Below are 18,842 nucleotides of genomic sequence, written 5' to 3'. Positions count from 1 at the left end.
CCCAGGACCCTGTGTGTGGGTTGGCGGGGGGTGGGGTGCGGGTCCCGCTGGAGGGAAAGAGTGGCTCCTGACCTCGGGCGTCCGGGTCTAGAGGGGGGACCGGTGCGGGCCTGCACGCCTGAAGCACAATGTAGGATGTGACTGGGGCTGTAACAATGTGTGCACAGAGCGCTCGTGGCCCACACGGACACAGGACCCCATGACAGTCGGAGCCGCTTTGTGGAGAAGCGGCATTTGGGTGGGTCTTGAAGTCTTGGATATTTTTTTAATAAGCTTTTTGATTCTGAAATAATTTTAGAGTCGTAAGAAGCTGCAAACATAGTACAGAGAGCTCCTGTGCACCGCTCACTCAGCTTCCCCCAACGATGACATCTTACATAACCAGAGCGCGTTATCAACACCAGGAAGCTGACAATGGGGTGACACCGATAACTCAGCTCCAGGCCGTATTGGGATTTCACCAGTGAGGGCGGGGTCTTCAAGGCAGGGGAAGGAAAGGAGAGGATAGCAGGGGCAGGGAGGAGAAGGCCGGCGGGCCCCAGCCTGGGTTCCCACTCTGTCTCTGCCTCTGTTGGCTGCATGGCTGCACGACTCAGGCCTCACACCCGACAGGCCAGTAGGCCTGCCAACCCCAGAACCAGGAGACGGTGACTTGTGGAGCTCTGACTCTCTGGCCATCTCCTTTAGCCAGTGCCTCCGGCACTGGGTTGGCTGCAAGGGCCCTTCCTCAAGCAGAGCATCCAGGGCTCCAACCTCCTGTCAGGCTCGCAGCTGGGAGAGGATTTGCCCAGGCCACACAGCTGCTCAGTGACAGCGCCGGACTCCCACCCTCCCTTTCCGGCTCCCTTTCTGGTGTCCCTTCCCTCTCCCCTCACTTGTTACCCTCAGGGTACCACCTGGCCAGCCAAAGATTCAAAACGGAGGGCAACCGCGAAGTGCGCGCTGCCCCGCTAAGGAAGGATACACGCGAGCCCAGCCTTAGCGCTGGGGCAGGAGCTTCTAACTCCTTCTGCCAGGGCTGGCGCGTGCGTGAGGCCAGCCCGCAGGAATCTCCTCCATGGTTCGTGGGAATGGCCATAACAGCCCTTGCCCACCATAAACTCTGGAGGGCAGAGTTCACAGAGTTCACAGTTCACCGGAACTGTGAGAGTGATGTGCAGGTTAATAAATCCCTCCGTCAACCCCAGGATCCCTGCCCCAGAGACAGTAAAAGAGGCCCCTCTGATGGCCGCAGAGGGGCCCTCATTGGAGGGAGAAACCGAGGGGGCCTCATTGTGTTCTCGCAGAGGAAACGAGAAAGAATTTGGAGGAAATGTCTGCTCTGAGATACTGCACCTCAGGGCCAGCAGCTGCCTGAGAAAGGCATGGCCTTCTTCAGACACATTCAGCAGGTTTTCAAGGGGGAGAAAAGGTCCTGCTGCCCATCTGGGGTGTGTCTCAAAACCTTCCTCTGAGCAGGAAGCCTCCTCAAAATTGGGGGAGAAATAGTGACAGGACGCTCCCTGCCCCCAGACTCAAAATCACCCAGTGGCAAAGCTTAGCGGTCATCTGGTTCCTCACTACTCAAAAGTGTAGTCCGTGGACCAGCCGCACCACCCTTCCTGGAAGCCTGTTAGAAATTCAAAACCTCAGGCCCCAGCCCGGGCCCACGGAATCTCAGCCTGCCCTTCAGCAAGACTCTGAGGGACTCGTGTGCACGATCGAAGTTTGAGAAGCGCTGATCTAGTCCAAATGCTCCACTCTACAAATGAGGAGACCGAGGTTCGGGGAGGGGAAGAAAGTCGCTCCAGCTCAGGCCGCAAGTGGAACTGCCAACACAGCTCAGAATCCAGCCCCAGACTGTGTTCTGCATCCTCTGTATGCCGCTTAAGTGCACACCCCTGGGTCACACCGCTCTCTGACAGCGCGTCGGGAAGCTCCCACAGGGAGCACAGGCACCCAGAGCAGGAGCTGCACCACCACTGGCCGTCACTCAGCCTGAAACCTTTCTCTGGGGGGTAAGCAGCAGGAAACCTCACATCTCCGTGGGTGCCTTGGACAAACCACAGGCCCCAAGCTGGCCCTTGCATGGTGCCCAGGTATGTTTTCAGGACTGGCACAAGTGAGCCAGGACCCCTAGGACAACTGGGTCCTCAGCTGGGCCCAGCAACCAGAGAAGCTCCGCTCAGCCTGTCTGTGCTACACACGCCGCCCCCAGATGCACTGAGGGTCAGATTTAACTGTGGCCCGCTGGCCGCTCAGGAGGCCTTGCCATGCAGAGAAGGGCTCAGACAGTAGTCATGTGTAGCATTTGGCTCCAGTCCCGACACTCGCTGATAGGATCTGAAACAGATCCCTTTCCTTGTGCCACCGGGTGACTGGGAGGATCGATGGCAAGCAGTTGTGCTAAGGGACGCCCTGCACTCCACGAAGCCACTTGAGGGCCCCTTTGTGAAGATGCAGAGGGGTGGGTGGCCATAAAGACAACGTGCTGTACAATCGTAGGGTGCCATGGCCGTCGTCCCCGCAGCTGGGCCTGGGGCTCCCAGCCTATGCCGGGGCTCCGGGCTGGGCAGCACCTGGCTCTGCCTCTCTTGAACCTCCTGCAGCTCCAGGCAAACAGATCGGGTACAGCAAACTCCAGAAACAGAAGTTAACCTGAGCTCCCTTTCTAGGTCTCCGTGAGGAAGAAGCCCAGCAGAGGCGGACCACGAAAGCTGCTTGGGGAGTGCTGGCAGGGGCAAAGACAGAAGGCAAGAGGAAGGGAAAGAAGCGCCTGACCACCCCACGCCCCACTGCGGCCCTGACCTGCGTGCAGTATCCGTGTGCTCCAATCAGGTGGCTGGTGGGGACGTCGAAGTCCTGGCGGACACTGGAGAGCAAGAAGAAAGGGCTGTTAGCACACCTCGGCCTGATTCAGGATCCGGGCAAACCTCGAGGGTGGCCAGGGCCTCCCCTCGGGTTCCAGGCTGAGGCCCCAAATTCCGGATTTGGCGGGAACCTGAGCCTCTGTGCTCTGTGCCCTCCCTGGGGCTGGAGTCCGGGGCTCGCTCTGCTCTGGGCAGTGGCCTCCACTCTGGCCTGCAGAGGGCCACCAGGCCCTCGGCAGACACCAGAGGTTCGTGATGGAAGCATGCCACAGAAGACAGGGCCCTGGGTTTGGAATCCACGTCCTGCATTCACACTCCTACTGTCGCTTACTAAGAGTGGGGACTGGGACATCCCCTGCCACCTCCAGTCCTCGGTCTGCAAGTCGGTTAAATGGGAGGAACGGCCTCTAATGCCTCCTTGAGTCCTAAAACAACAGCTGCCACCACCTGGGCATAGACCCTGTACCAGGCCGAGTACAACTATTATTCCCTAAACCCTGAGAGAAAAACCAAGGCTCAGAGAAGAACTGACGTGCCCAGGGCACTCAGCTCGTGGGCGATGGAGCTGGCGGGGGATCTAGCTGCCAGTCTCCGAGGCCTGTGTTTCCCCCGACCCTAGATCACCTCTGTGGCTCCACCTTCAGAATGGGGTCCCCCTAAGGGCACAAGGTGAAAAGCCCCTTTGCCAAAAGAAACCCCACCAAACTGAAAGAAAGAGATTTCTAGGGCTGTATGCTACTGGGGGGCAGAACGATACAGAGTGTCAGGTCAGCAATGGCCCCGTCACATGTCAGGCCAGCACCAGGAGGCAAGCCCCCCGCCCCCAAATCTCAAAACCATCCTACCGTCTAGAAAGCCCACCATTAGGACATTATTATTCCTTTTACCCCAAAGTAAATCCCTCGGGAGACCAAGCATTATTATTGAACAGAGCCGTGGGACAGACGGGTAACAGGAAAGGAGCTCCCACCTACAGACCGCACTCAGCGGACAGCATTTCAAGGCTCCAGCCACCCAGTGAAGTAGGAATTACTTTATTTTACAGACATGGAAAGAAACCCAGAGAGGTAACGCCAGGGGGGTGATGTGAGGCCAGGGAGCTGGCTCACCCCACTGCTGCCCACCCAGCACGGGCTACATCTGCACCCCAAAGAGAGCACCCAGGGGTGGCCCAGAGGTAGGAAGAGGCAAGCAATCATGACGTTTGTTTTTCCTCTTAGTGGAAGAGAAGAAAAACCTGGTCTCACTTTTATGCTTTCAATCTCAATCTGCCATAAGTCCACAAACCTAAAACAAGCACTCTGGTCCCAAACGAGCTTAGAAACTCAAGCTCCATGACTCCATAGCAGAAACGCTTTCTTGTGGATTCTACTAACTGTGGCCGAACAGGGACGGTTCGTGGTCCACACGAGAAGACGGGCTGGGTTGACACTGCAGGGCCCAGCCGAGAACCACGGAGGCTGGGGGTCCTCGGGAAGGGCCTTGGAGGCTGGCCTTCCAGAAACGACCCAGCGGGCCTGGGAAGGGGCCAGCCTGGGAGGACGGGGGACAAATGGACGAGGCCGGCGTGTGGCTGGCACTGGCTTGGGCACAAGAATTGATGGAAACGCTCCCTGTGGCATATATACAGGCATCTTCTGAAGGGAAGAAAATAGCCTCCGAGGAGCCCTGGGTGGACTGATAAGGATCGCTGGCCCCAAGCCACCCTGAAGCTTTCAGAAGCAGTCTGATCTTCTCACAGCCTCGTGTTCACCCAGCGGGTTTGAGCGCCTGCGTCAGCTGAGAGCAGAGGGACGGGCAGAAAGGACAATAGGAGGAAATGGTAATTGCATCCTTAGGTGCAAACACGATGGGAATTTCAGAAGTAGGCTCAGATCTTAAAAAGGAGGAACATCTGTATCTCATACTAGGGCATTTGGGAGACGCCAAGGAGCGGCTTATGGCTTAAGAGATTTACAACTTTGGCAAATCTAGATGCCCAGACCTCGATCTAGGGGAAATCCCTGGAGAGCTGAGTGTGAGGAATCCTAGAGCAAAGAAACAGCGGCTTCTGCTCTGCCCCAGAGAGGAGGCGATTCACACGGTGGGGCCATCGCCAGACCAGAGTTCTAGCCCTGTCTTGCCGTGTGGCCACAGACCTCTCCTCTCTGGGGCTCAGTCTCCCCTTCTGCAACATGAGGGACTTGCACAAGGGCAGGCAGTGTCCTGGGAGCAGGGGCTGAATCCATGGAGGGGCTGCCTGAGCTCTGAGGTTCCTACTTTCTGGGCTTCTGAGCTACAAGCTGTGATGGGCCCTCCCCTGGGACTGACCATTCCAGTCTAAAGAGCAGCTTATTCCTTCCACAGTCCTCCTGGGAGCTGGACAACACTGGGCCCCGGAAGAGTTCTGCATAGCCCGAGGACCCAGGCACCAGGCTGGGTGAGGGGGGAGCCAGGGCCTGATGAAGTCTGCCCCCTGAGACTGTCCCGCACTGGGGAACACTTTAGGGAACAGGACCTTGCCTGGATTTTAGATTGCAGGAGACGCAGAGTGTGGGGAGCCTGAGTGGACTTGCCCAGGGCGTGGAAACTTACGAGGAAGGGCTTGGCCCTGGCTGCCCTGCCGCCAGCCTCCTCAGCCTTCTGGAAACCAAGGGCCAGAACCTGGACCAATGGTCTGGGGTGACGGCCTGACCCTGGGGGTGTCCAGTCCACCCACTGACAGAGGAAGGGGCTCTGCCCAGGATGCCAGCAAGGACGGCTTCTCCCAGCTCTGCCCGCATCGGCAGGTCCCAGAGACACTGCACTGCACCAAGAAACGGAACAAAGAGGACATCAGGGCTGGCAGAGCCTCCGGGGCCCCGCATTTTGCAGACGGGAGAATGGGTGGCTAGAGAAAGGACACAGCTGGCCCAGGGCTAGTGACAGGTGCCAGCCCACATTCAGGCTGAAGCCGGTCCTAGAACTCCACTGCCTCTGACCAGCCCGCCCTCTGGCACAGGGCTCAGAAGGGCAGAGGTTCTGCCAATTGAGCAGCTTACAGCGCCCGAGCCTCGGATCTGCAGAGTCTGCAGCCTCAGACGCTTTCAGCGACACTGTCCTCCCTGAAGTCTTGTGAAGTCAGTGGGCAAGAGCGGCCATCTCTGTTCTACTGATTGGGAAACTGAGGCCCAGAAAGGAGAAGGGACTTGTGGTCACACAGAGTCAGGGACTGTGTCCCTGGCACCAACATCACACTGTCTGGGGTGGCCTGAAACACGTGATCGTCAACCCGGCCGGCCAGCTCTAGGCAGGTCCCTGAGCCCTGAAGCCCCAGTCCTGGTCCCCACCCTCCCCGGCTGGGACACAGCCTGTCCCTTCCCTCTGAAGCTTCCCCAACACACGACTGAACATATGAATCTGGGCATTTTGTGCAGAAGTTTCTGAATAAGAAGGAAAATATGTCCAAGTGGCCTACAAATGTGGTTCTGGTCTACAGCCAAAATTCACCTAAAATCAGTGTCCACAAGAGGAGGGGTCAACGGTCAGCTCAGTCCTGGACTTGGCGGAGTGACCTCGGGCAAGTCAACACCTCGCTCTCAGCCTGTGCCTTCATTTATAAAACCAGAGTCTCCAGGGACCTTCCAGGATGTGAACAAGTGTGCCTGGTCCACGACTCTGATATTTAAAACATCATGCCTAAAATAACTGGTAATTAACCGGGGAGGACCCAACCAGCCACCTCCCCTCCACCTGACCTCTAGGGCGCCAGGCCCGGGGCACCACACATTCCACTGGGTCAGCTCCTGCCTGTCCCTCCCAGGACGCCCTCCCCCAGAGACTGCACCTTCCACTGCACTCCCTGCCACCTGCAGCAGCCTCCAGAAACAATCACCCATTGTTTGCTGGGACTTCTACTGACTCTTGAGGACAATATCAACAGCGAAAGGACAGCTGTGGAACAACTAAGAGAACGTGGGCTCTGAAGTCAGAGAGCCTGGGATTCAAATCCAGCTGCTGCCACTTACCGGTTGCTCCCCTCTCTGAGCCTCAGTTTCCCCACCTGTAAAATGGGTATGAAGACGCCTCCTTCTATTACAGACTGCTGTGAGAACTGAGTGAGATGAACTATATAAAGCATCTGACAGTTGGTAAATGTAACTTCCTTTTTCCTGCAATACCAGCAACAACAACAACAAAACAATGACTGAGAGGTCATGATTCCTGCAACCTCCACTATTCGTGTCACGGCCAAAAACCCAGAATAAATGGAGTCTCCGCTCCCAGCGATTGAACTGTGGCCATGAATATCTGAAAAGGATTTGGATGTGGCCAGATATCGACTGTTTTCTCAGAAACGTCGACAGGGAACGGACAATGAGTCAGAATACCTGGGTGTCAGGCCCCCTCTGCCACCTGCGCTGGGTGACCTTTGGCAAATTTCTTTCTACCTCTGAGCCTTGGGTGTGTCATCCCCTGATGGAGGTAACAATAACCACCTCAAAGAGTCGTTGCGATAAGAGCTGAGGCCATAAAAAGGCCTTGCAAACTGCAGACAGCTCCACAGGTTAGAGGGCACAGGTATTATTTCCATTCTGCAGGCACGGGCCCTAAAGAGGAAGGGGATCCAGGAAGCAGGGCAAGGAGAGTGGATGGAGAGAGAGGGACCTGCCTGGAGGAAGGAAGAGAAAGCAGAGATGCCCAAGCCCTTCCCCCACTGCCTTCCACCTCACCTCCCCCAGTCCTCTTCCACGTGCCGGCACCTTCCTTCCAACCGCGCCTCGAGGAGCCCTTCCCTGCAAAAACCCCTCTGCTAGCCTTCGCCTGCTCTACGTTCTTGCTGCCTGCCGCAACCCTTCCCACGTAACGCTCAGAGCCCTGCTGTCACCTCCTCCACAAAGGGACACACCTCCCTTGCCCCAGAGAGATGTGCCCCATCTCCCCGCAGACATCCCCTTCCTAAAAGCGCCCATCCCCTGCTTTTCGGGTGCCAGCCTTGCCCCTCCAGGTAGCAAGGACTTGGAGGGCCTGGGTTATATTGTGTCCGTCTGGCCCCATGGTGCCCAGAACTGGGCCCTAACCCTGCAGGTGCACAGCAAATGGGCCCTAAATGATGTGAGCCTGCCCAAACCCAGCCCTGCAGAACGGCTTCCGGAAGCTGGGTCCCAGGCCTTGTTTGGAGGCAGGCAGAAGCAAGATTCCCACCCAAACGGCTGAGGCTGGCCTGGAACAAAAGATTCTTTCAAAAGGTTAGTGGCTTGGGTGGGATGGGCAGGGTGGGAGGGAGGCGCGGGAGGGAGGAGATATGGGGATATATGTATACGTATAGCTGATTCACTTTGTTATAGAGCAGAAACTAACACACCATTGGAAAGCAATTATACTCCAATAAAGATGTTAAAAAAAAAAAAAAAAAAGGTTAACGGCCTCTCCCGCCTCCTGAGGCCTGTCCTCTCTACCTGGGCACCTGAGCAAGCCCTTCGTGGAACAAGGAGGTATGTACAGCTCTGGGGTGAGTGGATAGGGGTGCTAGATGCACCGAGCATCAGGAGACCCTCCCAGCTCTGCCACTATCCCCGGCGTGGCCTGGGCTTGGTCGCCCTTCTCTGCATCCAGCCCTCCGGCTCTGTCTATGCGCAGACCTGCTGCCCTCAGCCACACCCCACTGGCACTCACAGGCCGTGACTTGCCACCTCAGCAGCCTGGGACCAGACTATGCCAGCTGAAATGAGGTGGACAAGCGTCAGTTTGGTCTGGGACTCCCTGGGGCCCTGTTTCCCATTCTCCCTCTAAGTGGGCAGACACAGCTGACCAGCGCCTGTCATTCCTCCCCCAGCCCGGGAAGGGAGATGCAGGCACAGAAGACTCGGGGGATGGTGTCAGCTGTGCGCCAACCTGCCCTTAATCCTCAGAACCTTGGTCCCCACGGCTGCAGGATGGGCTGATGGTCCCGGGCCTATGGGCCTGTCCCTTGGGTTGCTGGCAGCCCCCAAAGCCTGGGGTGGGCTGTTCCAGGCCAGCCCCAGCTGCTTGGGCAGGACACTTGCTTCTGCCTGCCTTCAAACACAGCCTGGGACCCAGCTTCTGGAGGCCGTTCCACAGGCCTGGGTATGGGCAGGCTCACACCATTTGGGGCCCGTTTGCTGTGCACCTGCAGGGGCCCAGGGCCCCTCCCTCTCTCCTCCGCCCCCAGATGAGGCTGGGCCTCCAGCAACTGCCTTCCTCGGGTTGGGGGAGCCAGCTGGAGAGCTATAGGATGGAGCTCCGCTCACTGCACAGGAGCTGGGGGCCCCCAGAAAAGGAACCTGGGCGAGGAAGGAAGGTCAGTCGAAGGAAGTGGGGTCTGGGTGGAGCATGTGCTGCTTCCGATGACAAAGGTACCAGCGAGCCCTTTGGGTCTGCCTCCCACCCACCACCACGGCCTCCTCAGACACGTCTGCTGAAAGCGCTCACTAGCACGGCCTCCACCAGAATCCGAGTCCAGGTTACAGGTGACTTGAGAAAGTTCCTCTCCTCCTGTTTCCCGGCTATAGTCCAAAGAGCCTGGCATGTCGGGAGGGAGGGCCATTTACCATCCTGCCCGGTCTCCCGCGTCCCACCTGGAAGACCCAGGGGAGAAAGGCCAGGCTCCGTTCGGGGCTACAAAGCAGTTGTTGTCCCTATCGAGCCAGGGTACCCGGCCTGGGCAGTTCTATGTGCACCTCCCATCCTGGGCTGGGAGAGTTTAGGGGGTGCGACAGGAGGGTGGAGGAGAATGCGGACAAGTCTCCTATCTTCTCCTCCCCCCAGCACGGCACAGCTAGGGCCACCCCAAACCTGGGCTTCTCAACCTGAACAGCCCCCTCCTCGAACCCTTACGCTGCCAACCACTGGCCCGCCCAGCCTCCCTGAGGTGCACTGGGAGCTTCGTCACTGCTTCTCTCCGCTTCTGAGAGTGGCCTGCAGGGCCTCCGTCAGGCCCAGATCTGACTCACCCCCGAGCTCAGGCCTGCTCTCGGCTCCTTGATACGTCTCATACCTCCAGTTCCTGACTACGCAGCCCGGCCCTTCCCCAGCCAGTGTGGTAGGTCCCTGGGGGTTTTGACCACCTTCCAGGGGAGCCCCTGAGTCTCACCTGCCCCACAATGGCTGCGGCCTGGGCCTGGCCACCATGAGGCATCAGGAACAGCGGCAGCCCGAGAAAAGGGTCCCTGGAGCCCGCCGTGCGGGAGGCTCCCCCGAGAACATGACAGAGACAGAGGAAAGAAGAGAGAAGAGACAGAATGGGGGACACCAAGTCCCAAAGACACTGTCTGCGTTCCTGGACCCAGCCACTCCCAAAGCCCCGGGCTTTTGATATGAATCCATTAATTGCATTGTTTTCTGCTTACGCCGGCTAAGAACTGTGCTTCCGTCACTTGCCTTCGCCCGACCGACACTCACGGCTGGGTTTCAGTTCAAGGCTGTTTCACTGTGTTGCTGTTTTCCCTCTGCTGGAGACGGTTACAAAGAACACAGAGCCACGTGGTGTGGAGGCTTCTTCACGCCCCCAGCGCCTGGCTTGTGCTGCTCGAAAATCACTTCCACTTCGGCAAATGACAAAGTACCGCCTATTTTGGACTTTCAAGATTGCCCTTGGGCACCCAAAGTTGCCACTGTAATGAATGCCAAAGGTCTACTGAATGAAAAGGTCTTCTTCACGAGCTGTCTCCTCTCACTACCCAGGCCTAAGTCACCCGGGGTGGCGGTGGCGGGCAGCGCCCGAGCCCTCCCCCGTGCCGAGGGGCTGGCCCACCCCTGCAGTGCGCTGTGCAGGGCTGGCTGGGAGCTGGCCTTGACCCCAGATACTTGGGCATCCTTGGGGCTTGTGAGAATGCGCTGGGGAAAGTTCTGGGCCATGCGGTTTGGAAAGCAGGGGAACTAGGAGAACATGAAAGCCTGTATGAGATTTACTGTAAGCAATTCGAGATCTTAGGAAAGAAAATAGATGGCTTGCAATCAAGCAGAAAATAATGAAACCTTCTCAAGCCTTTGCACGCAGCCTGGGGTAAGCAAAACTCAAAGGCCAGCTTTGCCACTGTTCTTTCAGCCTCTGAGGGTGAAGTGTCCAGGCTGCACCCCGCTGCATTTGTGTCTGCCCATGGCGCCCTCACCCTGGCTCCACCCAGGGCTGGGGACAGCCCGTGGACACGAGGCAAGGACTCTGTTGTGACAGCTGCCCCTGGGCCTCGGGCATGAGTCTCAGAGCCTTGCTAGGAGGGAGGGACGGCCATGCGCTCAGTCAGACTCACACTCCCACACACACACAATCAAGTCACCCTTCGCACAATCTCAGACACAACCACCAAAACCCACATCATCTCACACCCAGCCCCTCAGACTCACCCATCTCCCGTCCACACACGCCCTGCCACAAACGCACACATACTCACACTGGGTTCGGCTGCGTTTCCCAGCCCCTCCTCCCCCAGCTCCACTTCTCCTGGCCGAACAGCATATGATTTGAGAGACTTGCTCTCTTTTTTGGGCTACCAGGTCATGTGTTCGACTGCCCAAAGTGGCACAGGATCACCCTGAAATGGTATCAAAGGGTTCAGCAAAGCTAAAACTGGACCCCAGAGCAGGAAGGCCCTTGGGATCACCTGGTCCTGTGGTTTCTAAGCTGTGTTTGCGGAACTGGGGCTTCCCCCTAAGAGCGGTCTCCTGGCACCAGGGAGGACCCATCACCCATTGCAGGACGTCCCTGTGGCCATGTCTCCACCACGAGGCACCAAGCCAAGACTGAGGGCAAGACAGGACAGCACGGGCCACAGGAGGCTCCTGAGAACAGCTGGGAGAGGATGGGACCAGCAGCGGCCGCTATCCGAGGCCCGCCACCCGCCCAGAGCCCTGCCAAGCACACCACATGTATTTTTTCGTTTAATCTTGTGAGGCAGGAATTATCATCCTCATTTTACAGAGTAAGAAACTCAAGCTCAAAGGAGTTTGGAGTCAGGCCTGAAACCAAGTCTGTTTTATTCCCAAGTTCAGGTCCTTAAACAGCAAACCCAGAGAACCCCATCTGGGACCAGGCTGCCTGGGTTGAGCTGTGTGACTCTGGGGCAAGTCACTTGCCTCTCAGAGCCTCGCCTCCTCACCTGAAAGACAGAGATGGTGATGGTGATCGCAACAGTGACCCCTAACAGGGTTGCCGCAGGGATTATATGCGTCCCGTGTAAAATGCTACAGCAAAGGCTCTGGCACACAGGAAGCTTGCTAGATGCTGGTTGCTTTCCTTCTTACTGCCGATAAGAATGTTCTCTATGCTGTCTTCTTAGAAGGAGGGAAAGGGAGGCCACAGGAGTAAGACAACTCCCACCAAAGCACTGCCGGGGCCAGGCTGCCCATAGCTGCCCTGGGAGGCTTCGGAACCACTGGCCTCCAGGACCCAGGGGCCCTAAGCAGGAGAGACTGTCTTTATATACTCTCTCTGGGGACAAGGGGAAGGAGGGGACCCCCACAGCGTTATGTGTGTCTGTGTGTGTAGCCATGTGTCTGTGTGTGTAGCCATGTGTCTCTGTGTATGTCTCTTTGTGCCCGTGTGTCTGTCTGTGTGTATCTGTGTGTCTCGGTGTGTGTGTGTGTCTGTGACTGGTGGAGGGGGATGGGCATGGCCACACCGTGACTCTTCAGGCCCAGGGGCACGAGGCTGTGCAGGTCCAGCGAGGTAGCCCCCCCCACGACACAGATGCCCCACAGGTGCCACGACCTAGGCAGGGACTGACCCCTGCGTGGCTTGATTGGACGAGACGGGGAGGTGGCAGAAACAGCCCCAGTGCTCCAGCTCTGGACAACGTGAAGCACAGCCTGGACATGGGGCCCCGGAGGCCCCTCAGATGGGCAGGGCTGCCAGAGCAGCTCCCTAAGGAGTGTGCATGTGAACAGGGTGCCCGGCCCCCAGGCTGGCAAGCCCCGTGGCACCTAGAGCAGACACACTGAGCACAGAGACCTTGACCCTCAGAGCCAAGGGGCCCCCATACAGATGGGGAAACTGAGGCCAAGAGGACTGCAAAAGGGCCTGGCCCTCCTGAGAGCTCAGCTTCCCCTCAGGGAGCTCAAGGGTCTCACCCACACACCCGTCAGCCCAGGGATTAGCAAACCCAGGCCTGGGGAGAAGGCAGGGCGGCTTACGGTCTCCGTGCACGTGAGCCCGGCCAGGAATGAATCATATCATTATGGCAGGATTAGAAGGAAAATGCCATTAGAAAGTGCACACACATGCATTTAATAAGGTCAGGAGCAGCGAGCAGCAGGCAGGCTAGCAGCACGAGGCCGCAGAGCCCCTGCCCTCCTCCGCCCGCCCGCACCAGAGGCCACGGGGAACTCGGACAGGGCCCGCCCAGGACCAGGAGCAGGGGGCGAGCGTCTCCTTCTGCCGGGCCTCCCCAGCCTGGGCTCCCCACGGCTACTCTTTCCGCCTCCCCAGTCCCCAGGGCCCGCCTGCTCAGAGCTGTTCCCAAATCTTCCCAACACCACGCACTCCTGCAAAGTGCAAATTCATTCCCCCAGGTCTCCACGCCCTCTGGGGTCTGCGCTCTGCTGGGAAGTGGATGGGGCAATCGATTGTACTTTAGAAACCTATTAATGTGCTGTTAATCTGCTCCCCTCCCTAGAGACATAATGCCCAGGTGACAAGTACAGAAAAGAGGCCTAGAAAGCTCCTAGGGAATGAGGGTGATGGCGGAACTCCAGTTCTCGGGCAGCCCGGGAGGCCGCGTTTGATAAGGATGCATGGAGTCCAAGCCGGGGACCCAGCCTCCCTGCTCCCCCGGCCTCCAAGGCCCCGGGGCACACTCAGCCCCTCAGGGTTGGCCCTAGACACGAACCTTGAAGCCTTCGGGACTGCCTTGACCTACAGCAAGTTCACAGGGCCCTCAGTCATCTCCCAGTTCTTATGTCCCCGCACATGTCTCGGGGGAGTCCACGTGTGTGCTCAAGTACGCGCCCACTGCAGTGCCGCTGGGACACCAGGGAGGCTGTAAGCTCTTTGGGGCGTCTTTTGGATCCGGATCCCATGCACTCCCCAGCACATGTGGGGAGACGGAGGAGAAGGTAGCACTGAACACACATGTACAAAGAATGTAACTGTTCTCTCTCCTCTGTCCAGCCAGCTGCCCCTAGCCCACTGCTTCATTCATCCATGCTCACTACGCACCCACTGCGTGCCCAGCTCTGCCCTGGGCTCTGGGGAGGCAGCAGTGAACCAGACAGACAAGCCCGGCTCCTGGAAATGAATGAGGAAGATACTCACAGCTCTGTGGACCTGGACAGGATGGCCGACAGGGTGAGCAGGACACATCCATAGGGGCCTGCTTCAAACTGGGAAGAGGAGAGAGGAATGAGAACCCAGCAAGTGTGTGCACCTCCCTCCTGTCACTTCCTTGGGGACCACGACCCAGGGAGCAGCCTGACCCCGAGCCAGCTGCTTCCAGCCAGGTCTCGGAGGTCGCCAGGTAGCCCCATGGCCAATCCCATGCAGGTCTCACTAACCAGACTCCCTAAGGGACGAGGGGCACACCAGCCTGAGTGACAATGGAGCAGATGCAGTGCCCGCCGAGGAAGAGCCCACGACCTCCGAGCCCCAGAAGTTCACGGACAGCAGTGGCCTGGGCCAGCCTCCACTACCGTGCAAGCATCTTCTCTCATTATCACATTTAAAACTATCCCGGGCCTGTGCTATAAATACTGCTATTACTGCCCTCTGCCATGTGAGGAAACTGGGGCTCAGAAACTGAGTGACTGGCCCAAGGTCACACAACTTGCAAGCAGCCCAATGGGTATCCAGGGGACTCCATCTGATTCCAAATCCCTAACTCCTAAGGGATCCTAAGAACTGCACTGGGCAGAGAGTAGCAGAGAGCAGGTTGGAGGAGAATCGGGTGGGGAGGTGCCAGTGAGGTGAGCATGGCAAGTGCAAGAGCAGATCCCATCGTTTCAAATTTGTTTGTTCATTGTGGATTGTCTGAGATTAATTTTAATAGTTTTAAACTATTGCACTAAAATATTATTTATGCTGCTTACTGAGGTTTGGGGGACCCCTTTGAATTTGGGGAGCGCCTCACTCGTCTTCCCATCTTCCCCTAGTCCTGACCCTGGTTTGGAGCCCAGAACCTGGGGGCCTGGCTGCCTGGGTTTACATCCCGGCTCTGCCACTCCTAGCTATGTGACCACGGGGACATTTCTTAACTTCTCTGCCCCATCTCCTCATCTGTAAAACAAAGACAATAAAAATAGGACCCATCCTCATGAGGTTGTTGTGAAGATTAAGTGAGATCATCCTTGTGAAGCACTTCAAACAGGGCCTGACACCTGTGTTAGCTGTTAGTATGATGCTGGGTCCTCACTGCCCACGTGTCCAGTGAGCCCAGCAGGCCACGGATTAATGGGATGGACTATGTCATTTCTGCTTCCTGAAGGAACACTGTCTCCCGACTGCAAATGAGTGAGAAGGCCTTACTCATCCCACTATGGGACAACAATTCCACTTTCGGAATTGGTGATGAAGATGCTGCCTGTTACAATAGTCAGTGTTCCTTATGGGGTGATCAGTTTCTTTTTGAACTTAAAACTAAAAAAGAAAGCTTACTTTCCTGAAACAATGAGAATCATATAACTTATCATACTGCCATTTTGCCTTGGCTGCCAGGAAGCTCAGAGCCAAATATGATGTTCAAACTACTCAAACTATTTTAGCTCAAACTTCTGATAGAATTATCTTTTCTTTTCCTCAAAATATAGACTGTATCAAGGGAAGACAAATACTGTATGTTATCACTTATATGTGGAATCTAAAAAATAAAACAAATGAATTAATACAACAAAAGAGAAACAGACTCACAGATATAGAGAACAAATCAGTGGTTACCAGTGGGGAGAGGGAAAGGGGGAGGGGCAGGATAGGGGTAGGGATTAAGAGGCACAAACTATTATGTATAAAATAAATAAGCAACACGGACATATTATACAGCACAGGGAAATATAGTCATTATTTTATAATCACCTTAAATGGAGTATAATCTATAAAAATATTGACTCACTATGTTGTACGCCTGCAACTAATATTGTAAATGAACTATATATACTTCAATTAAAAATATAGATTTATATTTTCTAAATATCATATATGTATATAGTCTTTATTTTCACCCAATAATTCAATTCATCAGTCATTCAAGAAGAAACAATTACTGCCTGACCTTTTTGTGCCAAGAGGATGCTCCCTGCTAAAGCTATACCTGTGAACAAGGTGGACACGGATCTGCCCTCACAAGAAGGAACTCAGGAAAGAGAGAATAATAAGCAACTTGAAAAAAGTGGGGAAGGGGCTCTGCACTGATGGGAAAAACAAGGTTCCCTGGAAACGCACAGGAAGGGCCTTCAATGCAGACTTAGGGCTTAGGGAAGGAGGGAGCGTCAAGGAAGGCTTTCCGGAGGAAGTGATATCTAGACAGAAGCCCAAGGGACAAGGAGGAATCAGAAAAGGGAACGTTGTTCCAGGTGAGAGGAGAAGTACATGCAAAGGCCCAGAGGCAAGAGAGGGAAGGTTTACCATGGCTGGAGCACAGAAAAAACCCCGAGGACATCATTTTTTTAAAATAATTACCTTTAAATCTTTTTTTGGAAGCAGAAATGGAATGAATGAATCAACAATAATCTTAAATCAATGTCACCTTAATTCTGTGATCTCAGGCCAGTCACTTCACTTCTGTTGTCCTCAGTCTCCCATTTGCAAAATGAGGATAACAAATACCTCCCTTGCATGTTTCCTTAGGTTACGCTGCATGTCCTATGAGGCCAGGTCGGTGGAAGTGCTCTGACAATTGCAAAGAGGAATGCTGATGTCCCTGCGCAGGCGGACAGAGGCCTGGGAGGACTCGGGCCACCAGTGCCCTTGTCACAGCTCTACTACAGTCTTGTCTGTTGCCTCAAGGAGGGACAAAGCTCTCTCAGTCTCAGTTTCCCCTTCTGAAATGCCTACCTACTTCTGGCCTGGACTTGCACACTGTCCTGGGGAGGCCACGGCACTTCCTGGGTCTGTCTCCCCCACTGCCGTGCCTTCCTACTCGCGGGACTACAATGAAGTAAGGAACACAGGCTCCCGCTGTAAGCCAGGAGTCTGTGTAAACGTGGAGAACTATTATTATACTCAGCCCAGCATTTTCCACAGTCCTTGGGACACATCCAAGGGGACCTCATCCTGAGCCGTGGATATGCCCCTGCGTGTGGACAGGTTAGGTGAGACTGCGGAGGGCAGGGACATGATCCCCGCCTGGGGCCTCTGGCCCTTGCCGGATGGAACACGACTGAATGGCACCAATATCCCATTTTGTTTTTAAAACATTTATTATTATAAAATTATCTCATCAAATTCCAGCTGCCAAGCCATGGAAGGCCACAGGGCGAAATGCCTGCACTGAAAGGAGAGTCCAGGCAGGCAACCGGGCCAGAACCCACCAGCAGGGTCTGGAAGAATGTCTGGTACCGCTTGAGAAGAAGGGGTCGTTCCACCGAGCTGCTCTGGCCCGGGAGAGACCTGAGTCCACCAAGAACCCCAGTGGGAGGCAGGGGTGGGAGCATCCCCCAGTTCGCAGGGGGCGGCAGCCAGACATCTCACCAGGAGGGTGAGCGGTAATGAAAACACAGCAAGGAGGCTGTTTATTTTGGGCAGACGTGGTCAGTGTTCATTTCCAGGCCTGGCACGAGGAACCCCTCCTAGGCCCAGACCATGAAAAATGAATTTGGTGAGGGCACTGCTGAGGCAGCTCAACGGCTTCCAGCAAAAACAGAATTTCAACTGCAGGGAGAAAACAACACCTTCCAGAGCGAGGGCCAAATGGTGACCGCGCGTACCCAGGGATCAAGGCCAGGAGAGGGGGGAAAATTGCTCTGGGCCCAGAGGTGTGGCAGGAAGTAGGCGGCTCCCGCCCCTGGCAAGGGTCCCACTCTCAGAACCTCTTTCACACTCACTGTCTTGCTCGGGCTTCATCGAAACCCTGTGGGTACAGGCCAAGGGAGGAGGGAGACCCCCTCTATAGACAAGGATGTAGACGATTTTGGTGCTGAAGGGCCACCCCAGGGCCTCAGGGGCAATGATGGGGCCTCAGATCCTGGTGTCATGTGAGCAATCACCCCAGGGCCCCTCCCTTGCCCCACACGGCTTCCCTCCTCCAGCTCTGCGTCACCTGACAGTGTGAACGCAGGTGCCCTTGGTCCTGGCCTCCCTGAATGCACACTGATGCTGTCAGGATTTGCTCGTCTCTCAGATGCATTGCTGTATTCTCACACTGCTCTGGTATGTTTAATAAGAGGTATCCTTTCTGCTTATTTAAATTGCCTGGTCCTTAATTTGGAAGACATTCTTTCCCATGCGTTTAAGGTTCTTCTTTAAGAATCACAGTTGGACAGTAAAGAGCTGGAAGTTACCCGCTAACTAACTGCTCCATCTTCCACTTTCCAGATGAGGCCACTGAAGCCCCGTGACTGTCCTGAGGCCACCTGTGACCAAGGAATAAGGCAAAGGAGGTCCCGGGGCCTCTGCTCCAGGCACCCCATGGCCCTGAGCCGGTGGTGAGCACGCTGCATCTACAGACTGCCCACTGGGTTATGCTCATGAAGAACCAGAGAAAGCCAGGGAACAAGAGACAGCCAGCCCAGGACTTCCAGCGCCAAGGCCAGGACCCCTCCTACATCAGAGCCCCTCCCACGCACCTGCGGGACAGGCTGACACAGAAAGGCTGCTTCTCTCTGCCATGCTTCCCTCAAGGTTACCTTACGTGATCATCACCATGGTGATGAAACACCCACAACGAAAGCTAACGACCCCCGAGAACACGGAGCAGGACACGGTGGCTCCAGGCAAACGCTTTGCACAGCGCTCTGAGGCAGGCACCGTTGTCATCAGCCACATGGCACACAGGAGGAAACTGAGGCACGGGGGGGTCCAGTAAGTTGCCCAAGGTCACAGAGCTACTAGGGGGTGTAACCTAGATGCAAACATCCACTGACGCTGATGGGCTC

General features: G+C 56.0%; 1 protein-coding gene across 4 annotated transcripts in view; it reads right to left on the bottom strand.

Moving 5' to 3' along the window:
* MINDY4 (MINDY lysine 48 deubiquitinase 4) overlaps window positions 1-18,842 on the bottom strand; it is a 134,151-nt gene that overhangs the window by 20,164 nt on the left and 95,145 nt on the right. For all 4 annotated transcript variants that reach the window (XM_024755053.1, XM_024755055.1, XM_024755054.1 and 1 more), the window contains 2 exons: window positions 14,077-14,144; window positions 2,788-2,851 (listed from right to left, as the gene is read on the bottom strand). In XM_024755053.1, coding sequence (XP_024610821.1) covers window positions 2,788-2,851; window positions 14,077-14,144 — 132 coding nt within the window. The remainder of the gene's footprint in view (window positions 1-2,787; window positions 2,852-14,076; window positions 14,145-18,842) is intronic.

The sequence above is a fragment of the Neophocaena asiaeorientalis genome, unplaced genomic scaffold (assembly GCF_003031525.2).
Source record: "Neophocaena asiaeorientalis asiaeorientalis breed wild unplaced genomic scaffold, Neophocaena_asiaeorientalis_V1.1 scaffold36, whole genome shotgun sequence".
Classification (NCBI taxonomy): Eukaryota; Metazoa; Chordata; class Mammalia; order Artiodactyla; family Phocoenidae; genus Neophocaena; species Neophocaena asiaeorientalis.
Note: the sequence above shows the minus strand (reverse complement) of the source record. Positions and strands in the feature narration are given on the sequence as shown.